The sequence below is a fragment of the Juglans microcarpa x Juglans regia genome, chromosome 3D, assembly GCF_004785595.1.
Source record: "Juglans microcarpa x Juglans regia isolate MS1-56 chromosome 3D, Jm3101_v1.0, whole genome shotgun sequence".
Classification (NCBI taxonomy): domain Eukaryota; kingdom Viridiplantae; phylum Streptophyta; class Magnoliopsida; order Fagales; family Juglandaceae; genus Juglans; species Juglans microcarpa x Juglans regia.
Genome location: NC_054598.1, coordinates 1461773 through 1470729, shown reverse-complemented (window position 1 = coordinate 1470729; position 8957 = coordinate 1461773). Strand labels below are relative to the sequence as shown.

At 37.2% G+C, this 8957-nt stretch overlaps 1 protein-coding gene across 10 annotated transcripts; it reads left to right on the top strand.

Moving 5' to 3' along the window:
• LOC121254571 (BTB/POZ domain-containing protein NPY2-like) lies at nt 1-6283 on the top strand. Of its 10 annotated transcripts, none has more exons than XM_041154672.1 (6): nt 1-411; nt 1145-1924; nt 3522-3591; nt 4190-4283; nt 4377-5368; nt 5590-6283. In XM_041154672.1, exons 2-6 carry the CDS (start codon nt 1863-1865, stop codon nt 6151-6153), a joined length of 1782 nt encoding a protein of 593 aa, XP_041010606.1. In that variant the 5' UTR covers nt 1-411; nt 1145-1862; the 3' UTR covers nt 6154-6283. The 10 variants fall into 10 exon arrangements, with proteins under 10 accessions (XP_041010606.1, XP_041010601.1, XP_041010599.1 ...); XM_041154667.1 differs by adding an exon at nt 489-555 and having other exon boundaries at nt 3-375; nt 4190-5368; XM_041154665.1 differs by having other exon boundaries at nt 3-375; nt 4190-5368.
• Nucleotides 6284-8957: the final 2674 nt, after the last annotated feature.

Below are 8957 nucleotides of genomic sequence, written 5' to 3'. Positions count from 1 at the left end.
GAGGGGTAGATGTGGGTAATGGGTTAATTAGGGAACAAGCGAAGGGTCATTTAATGAAGGCATCCGCGGTATAGGGATTAGGGGTAACAACTAGAAAGCTGGAGTGTCAGTGTGGCGTGCATGGCTGAGCAAGTGTAATGGTGAGTGTTAATGCCTACAGAAATTGAATGAACATCTTCCAACTTTCTCAGGGAACTCATAGAGAAAAGAAAATTGATGAGCACAGGGGAAATACCGTGCTTGGAGAAAGTGGTTAATTTGACACTAACGAGACTGATCATGAAACATTTCGTATCAGCTTGGCTTTTACTGTAATCTGTGGGCAGTGTGGAGGGGCCTTTATGCTTCGTACTTGGAGTTTTGGATGCAGATACTGTGTGAACCAGCTCATTATCTGATGGGTACTTTTAGGTTATTTCTTTAGCTTTTGGTTTTGGTTTTTGTTGTGGTAAGTTTGATCCCTCCAGAATTAAAGTTCTCATTGGCAGTGTTACTGTTCCACTGATTTGCTGTTCTTGACGCAAAAAGATTGGAATGCGTCATTATCTCATTGGCGTAAGATTTTGTAAGAGTTTTATAACCAATCTCTCCCACTCTATCTCCGTCGTTTGTCCCGTGGGGTTCCCATCTTCCTTAAGACGGTTTTAGAATCTAGATTTCTTGGTTTGGTTTTTGCTGTTACCACCTAAAACTCGGAACCGGTTTCGCTTAATTTGACACTACTACACGTAACTTGTTATTACTCTATACATGAGCTTTGTAGATTTGATATATGAGTCTTGGGTTTGTTGGGGTTTACACGGAGAGTGGCTTTTGGGGCTCTGTCTTTGTGTTTCCAACTTGATATTGGGCATATTTCTGCATGTGCGATTTTAGGATCTTAACATTATACATGATCTTCAGCTTCAATAATTTACTAGATTTCTGTGTTATATTCTGATAGATTCCTTAGATTTCTGTTATAATTTTGTAGTGATTTTATCGTTGGTAGTTGATGTTTGGTTGTTAATTACTATAATTAACTTCTGCTTTTGTGCCCTCTCCCCTATTTTTTTCCGTACTTAGCAAAATAAAGAGAGATGCTCATTGTCTACCGTTCTGGGGGTTTCTTCAACTGATATCGAGATGCTGTTTTCTGTTTCAGGTTTTTTCAAACTTCAACGGTTAAAGAAATCAAACACAAATCTGATTTGTTTGATTTGTATGGGTTTTGGAACTTGAAGCTATAAAGACCATAAGAGGGCCTTGTGGTATGAATGCTTAAAAAAATCGATAACAGAGGAACAAAGTGGTCAGAAAGGAAAAGAAAAAAAAGGAAATAGTGGGGGGGAGTGAGGTGGAGTCGGATTTGTGCTTGCGGGTGATACTGGTGTGAGAATTATTTTGTCTTAGGAGTCTGTTGGCGATGTCTCCTGGGCTGACTAGGTGCGCCCGGGCTCCGTGGGCTTTGCCGCCGACCAAGGAAACAGCCTCTTCTTTGGTTCTCTTGGCATTCAAGAGAACCTTTTCTTAAAAAATTGCACAACTCCCATCTTGTGTTTCCTTTTAATCTCCTTCTCTCTCTTACTCATACTCTCTGCCTCGGTTGCTGTCAAAGATTCGCTCTCTTACCACCACAGCATATATCCTTCCCCTCTTTGAGATCCTTCTTTTCTCTCTTGGAGACCAGAAACTTGCTTGCATTGAGAAATCTGGTCCCCACATCTGGGATACTGCTTTCTATTTCTGGGAATTTTCCTTCAATTGAGGGTTTTTATGTATGCTCACTGAGAATGTGTCATCGCGACTAGCACTAATCAGCTGAGTGTTGGAGAGGACCGGTTTAAAGGTGCAGAGGGTGAAGCGGATCTCTTGCTCTCGAGATGAAGTTTATGAAACTTGGATCAAAGCCGGATTCCTTTCAGACTGATGGAAACAATGTCAGGTGAGGTCTTTTGGAATTAAAGAAACAAAAAATGAACTGGGTCCTATCAATTTTCTTTTGAAATTTGTTTAGGAATTACTTGTGCTGTTGTTATGTTTGATGCATTTCCTACTTACTAAAAAATAAACAAAAGTTTGATGCATTTCCGTTTGTGTTGCATAACTCTGTTACCGATGACTTTAGCTCTTTCAACTGTTTCTCTGTTCATTGATGTTCTGTTTGCCACCTCTTTCGAGTTAGATTTGCCATTTAGATTAATGCTTACTGTGGACAAAGAGTTGTTTGAGGTTTAACTTCGAGCTCCCTCCGACGGACTGTGAACAACTTCATTGCTCGATTAAAATAGGGCCCATTTAAAAATTATTTTTGGGGGTTTGAAAGTTCTGTTTGTGTATGGCCTTCCCATTCCGTTTCAAGCTTGCCCATATTGTACTCTTCAATGCTGGCTGGTTTTTCTCTCCGTTGGCATTTGGGATTTGAGAGGAAGTACTTCATTAGTTTTCTTAGTTCTAACTAAGTCAGAAAATAAGAAAAGTTCTTTCAGCTTTATAAACTTGTAGTCAGGTTTGTTAAGTTTCTTTCGGATGCTCATGATGTTAAGCATTTCTGATAGGTGGGTATTGGCTGTAGTATAGTAGAACCTCAATTGGCATTATTTAGCAATTGAATGCGTTGGGATGTAAAAAAATGATGGTTTGTTTAATTGAGTGACTAAGAAGTCATTATGTAATTATTTCATCAAACTTTATTAATCATATTTGTTCCGAAACTTTGGATGCATCTATTAACCAAAAAGCTGAGGAGTACATATCTTATCCCAGGTTTAACGATACTACAACTCATGGAACATTATGTGGTTCTCACTCATGGAAAAATGAATTCTTTCCCTTTTAGTAATGTTGTAGGGGAAAATGCGATGCTTACGATTGTAATTCCTTATATTGTATTAATCCAGACTACTAATGGCAACTACAAGGCTAAACTAGCGGCACTTGTATAATTATAATAGAGATAATTTGAGGTTTGGTGGATTTGAAACTACTCTAGTCTAGCAATATCAGTTTTTTGCAAGTATCTGATGATTCAATTTGAATTCCAATCACTTTATGGTTATTGTTTTGCAATATCATGGTATTGGGTCTGTTTTAGAATGAAACCTCTGGTGAAGTAGATTCCAGGTCTAGTAGTTTAATGGTTCATGGCTATTAGTTTAAGAGTAACCCATGCAGGGTAATGTCTTCAATTGAAAAAACTGAAGCAAGTCATCTGGCTTTCTAGCAGTACAAGATGGTGAATCAATGACATTATACTAGTAGCTTATCCATTAGTTGATGGCTACCATGATTTACTTATTCGATTTTCAGCAATGACATGCTTGGCAAGAAAAAGAGGCTGAGAGTAATTTTACATGGAAATGCAAAGAATTTTGAATCAAATTATGTTATTTTGCTTATTATTGAGTTTTCCAAGTAGAGAGCATGTAAAAGGTAGTCTTAAAAAGGATTATCTATGAACTCAGATATTCTTTATCCTTTATAACAGAACCATCTAATTTAATGTTTTCTCAGTAACTTTAGAAGGGAATATCAATCTGCAGGTATGTTTCAAGTGAGCTGGCAACAGACATCGCTCTTATTGTAGGGGATGTAAAATTTTATCTTCATAAGGTACAATAATCTTTAACCGAGTACTTTTAGTATATAATGAAGACAATTCGTTTTAACCCTTTTTGGCTTTTTTATTCTGGAGCATTAACTGTATTACTGCCCTCTGTAGAATTTCGTGATGCATAGAAGACAGCCTAACTACTAAACTAGAATGTATAATCTCTGTAATCTCTAAATGGGCTGATAGAACAATTTGTCATGGCTGCCTATATTATCATCATTGTCACCCTCATTTTTTATTAATTTATTTATATTACCTTTCCTTCTCGAGACAATGAACATGCTTCGTTGCTTATATGTCAAAGGCATGAAACTAATTCCAGATGCATGACAATGATTTACATGAGCTCACTTGCAGGCGTTTAGTGCCATGTACTCTGCTTATGAAAATGGTACTATAACCCATTCAACCAATTATTACCAAAGAGATTTATTGATTATATAATAGAAAGGAACTAAAAAAGAATTGATAGATGCGGTTATGAAGACATGGGTTGAGAAAGTTTCTCAGTGGCATTGGTTGGCACTAGCTTTAACTCTAAACAATATAAGTCAATTCATATTTCCTGATACCAAATCGGAATCATCTGTTGAACAGTTTCCACTACTGTCAAGAAGTGGCCGCTTGCAGAAGTTGGTCACAACCACTAAGGAAGAGAAGACAGATGAAGTTAACATTTCTGACATTCCCGGTGGTCCTGCTGCCTTTGAGATATGTGCCAAGTTTTGTTATGGCATGACTGTCACTCTCAATGCTTACAATGTTGTTGCTGCTCGATGTGCAGCTGAGTACCTAGAAATGCATGAGACCATGGAGAGAGGGAACCTCATCTACAAGATTGATGTCTTTCTTACCTCTAGCATTTTCCGCAGCTGGAAAGATTCAATCATTGTTCTGCAGACTACAAAGTTTCTACTACCATTATGTGAGGAGTTGAAGGTTGTCAGCGATTGCATTGACTGTATTGCTACCAAGGCCTGTATTGATGTTTCCAAGGTTGACTGGTCCTATACCTATAATCGGAAGAAGCTCCCAGAGGAAAATGGGAATGATCCAAACTGGAATGGTGTCAGAAACCGTCCAGTGCCAAAGGACTGGTGGGTTGAGGATTTGTGCGACCTTGAAATTGGTCTGTACAAGCGTGTTCTGGTGAATATTAAAAACATAGGGATTGTTTCAAATGATGTAATTGGGGAAGCCTTGAAAGCGTATGCTTATAGAAGGTTGCCAGGTTTCAGCAAGGGTATGATTCAGTCTGGAGACATGGCGAAGTACCGGTCAATAGTAGATACAATAGTGTGGCTGTTGCCTGCAGACAAAGGCTGTGTCTCTTGTAGTTTCTTGCTCAAATTGTTAAAAGCTTCCATTTTAGTGAACTCAGGAGAGATGGATAAGTTTGAGCTGGTAAGGAGAATAGGACAGCAACTGGAGGAGGCTTCTGTAAATGATCTTTTGATACGAGCACCAGAAGAGGAAACTACAATGTTTGATGTTAGTACGGTACAGAAAATAGTACAAGAGTTCCTAATGCAAGATAAGAGTGCTGAGATTGAATCGCTTGAAGAGAGCCATGAGCTTCAGGAGACAAGAAGGTCAGGGATTTTATCGGAGGCTTCCAAGCTGATGGTAGCAAAATTGATAGATGGATATCTTGCCGAAATTTCGAAGGATCCCAACCTAACCTTGTCGAAGTTTGTTGATCTTGCTGAAATGGTGTGCAATATCTCTCGGCCTGCTCATGACGGGCTCTACCGCGCCATTGACATGTATCTAAAGGTATGAATTTCTCAAAAGGACTTTCAGGGGGAAGTACATTATGTTTCAAATTTGATGGTGTAAAACATGCTTTGCCTTTTGGTGTATTAGGGATTCACGTTAGAATTTTGTTTTATACTGAAGCTCTGCTCAATTCTCATGCTTTTAAATCAAGTTTAGTCCGAATGTTTTTGTTAGAAAACCTCTAAAGAGAGCTGCATTCTTCACTGTGCCTTATGCAGGAGCATCCAGGGATTAGCAAGAGCGAGAAGAAAAGGATATGCAAGCTGATGGACTGCAAGAAACTATCAGTTGATGCGTGCATGCATGCTGTTCAAAATGAGAGACTTCCATTGCGTATAGTAGTGCAGGTACTCTATTTTGAGCAGGTTAGGGCTGCAGCATCATCAGGCAGCAGCACTCCTGACATACCCAAAGGCATCAAGGATCTAAATAGTGGCTCTCATGGGAGCTCGAGGTCAGCAACAACTAATACAGAGGAAGACTGGGATGGGGTGGCAACACCTGAGGATCTCAAGGCACTAAAGGGGGAGCTAGCTGCTTTAAGGTTAGCCAATGGAGTGGGAGGTAGTGAAAGGAATGGTGATGGTAAAAGTAATGTGGACAAAGCTGCCATTAACAAAATGAAGGGGCTGCTTAAGTCGAAGATCCTTACCAAGCTGTGGTCTGGCAAGGGGGGACAAGGTGACAATAGCGGCTCGGATTCATCAGATAGTCTTGGTTCTCCCAACCCAGAAGAAGGTAAATCAACACCTTCCAGAAATAGGAGGCATTCAGTGTCTTAGATACAATTGACAGAAACAAGTGTTGGTCGGTTCTTTTGGCGCTTTTCTTAACGAATATTAGCAAAACTTCCAAAGTAGCGCTTTATCTTTTAATTTAGCAAAAATGAACTGCATATAGTGTTTGGATGAAGAGAAACTTTATCAAACAAATGGTAATTTTAGAAACCACAGATGTCCACATGAGAAATAGGACTTCAGTGTTAGCAGGTTTTGTAACGTGACTTGGCAACAAGGGCAGTCATCTCTTTTGAGCACACAAGAGGACTTGGTGGCATATAAATAATGCATTCATAATCTCATTCACAATTTGCTGTGAAAATACTAAAAATGGGTGTTTTCAAGAAGACGGCTTGCAACCACTAGAACTTGAGAAATCGGCACAATTCAGAAGGCTTGGACCATGAAAAAAAAATAGCCATTGCCCAATGCCCATAAAAGAAAAAAAAGAAAAAGGGCCGATAATTTCAGCCCAGACTGACTACACACTCCTCCGCCGGGCTTCAACATCTGATAGTTATGGGAAACTCTTTCTTGGGCTTGGGGATTAAAGATTCATATCGTCAAGATAACAATCCCACATTTTTCATTCATATTTATATAATCTCCAGTCCAGTCTCGACTTTCCACATAATTTAACATTTTCCCATTTTTACGAATATCTCTCTGCCACCTTTTAGGATTCTCTGGGATATTTTTAATTTTTAAGAGAATACACAAATCTATCTGAGTTGATTATGTTCAATTGATTTCCTATGAAGCCAGGATAAATCCTTCTCCGGCTACAAATCAACCAGCAATAAATTTTGAGGTCTGCAACCCAATAAAAAAAATTAGGAGTGTTATCCACATGATGCAGGGCGGGGGATCCTTCCCCACACCCTGCCCCCGCTGGTCCTTGGTCCTTCTCCCCGCAGGGCGAATGGGGCGGGGTACAGGCCTCCGCTATCCACCCTTAAGAAAAATGGAGGGTTATACTGTTTTATTTATTTATTTTCCCTATAAAACAGTAAAATCATAATAAAGATAGGAATTAGACATTGAGAAGAGAGTTATAAATCCGGCATCCATGAAAACAAACAAAAGCTCAACATCTGAAATACACAGACAAACTTCAAAATAATCGTCACAATACTATGTATCTTTTCTTTTGATCTATAGTATCACTACCCTTTCTCCGCATACCCTTTTTAAATAAATAAAAAAAAAAAAAAAAAAAAAAAAAAAAAAGGAAAGATTTCCATCACAATAAGCCGCAAATAAATGTGCCGCGGCAACCAGTTAATTAACTTGATCTATTAATTAGGTTTAAATTAATTAATTATTAGACCGATTTGGTTAATATTTTATGCACATTGTTCGTGTCACAAATTAAGTGATTAATTACTCAGCTCTAGTTTAACATGTATCCAAATACAGCTGGAGATCAGGATCAATTCAAGACAACCACCCATAGGAAAGCTGCAATTATCTTTAGAGTCGTTTATTACAAAGGCCAATCAGCCGAGAAATTAAAAATTAAATTTAAAGATTGACGGATAATGTCATATCAACGCACTAAAAGACTAATTCTATATATTATTTTTAATCTTTTTTTTAACAGTTAAGATTCAAAATTGCTGATGAGTAATATTGGAATATATAATAAACTAAATTAATTGGCATTGCCTTGCGTCGTTGCGCGATCGAGACCAATGGTGTCAGCTGGTGCCCTTTCCAAACTTCATTAAGGCCGTATGTCTTTCTAGTTCATGGAAGAGACACTTTGAAACAGAGTACATTGCGCTGAAAAAAATAAATAAAGATATGTTAATTAAACGCCAAAAATGTCCCTCTCAAAGCCTATTGCGTACGGCCAATCCAACCTATTATAGGACGTCTCATATTCATATATATATATATATATATATATATATATATATATATATATAATTATGTATGTCTTTAATTTAACAAAAACTTTATATCAAGTCATTTTTATGTATTTTTTATGCACTTCATTAATGTGATTGGCTGTATTATTTTTTTTATAATATAAAATAATTATTTTGAATAATCAGATTAGTAAAATGTGTAAAGAGTACATAAAAGTGATTATATATAGTAAAACTCATATAAAAAAAATAAAAAATAAAAAAGCCGAAAGTGAGCTCTGTGAAAGTTAAAACCCATGTTCATGAATCCGAATCCCATTCTCCACAAACTTAAACTTTTTTTTTGTGGTGGGGACATATACTATAGTAACAGGCATTTAAATTAGTTAATTGGTTGATGCAAATGGTGGTCCATATCACATCAATATTATGCCACGTACCCGAGTCGCCACTATATTTCCAAGGATTCCGCCTCATCACCATCGCCATCCTTCTCTTCATTCTAGTATATATGCTGTACATATATATATAGTGACAACTCTTTCATTTTCTTTTATTTTTTTCTAGTTTTTGCACATTGTAACTGCAGCCACTCACCTACTAGTCTTAAAGTTGAAATTCTGTGCCCATCAGTACTTATCAAGGCTGAGATACAGCCAGCCAGCCAGCCAGATCGACCCACATTTAAAGAATATTGTGTATAGTATAGAATTTAGCATTTGTTTAGGTTTATGAATTGCTATGATTATAGATCCAAGAAATCTACGCAATCTCCTATTATTTACAAATCACAAAACTTCTATACACCATATTTTTTTTTAATTTTTATTATTTTTTCTTTTTATCAAATATTTAATATATAAATAATGAATAGAAGAATTGAATTACTTTAAAAAAAATAAACTTAAAAAAAATTTTAAAAAAATTATTAAA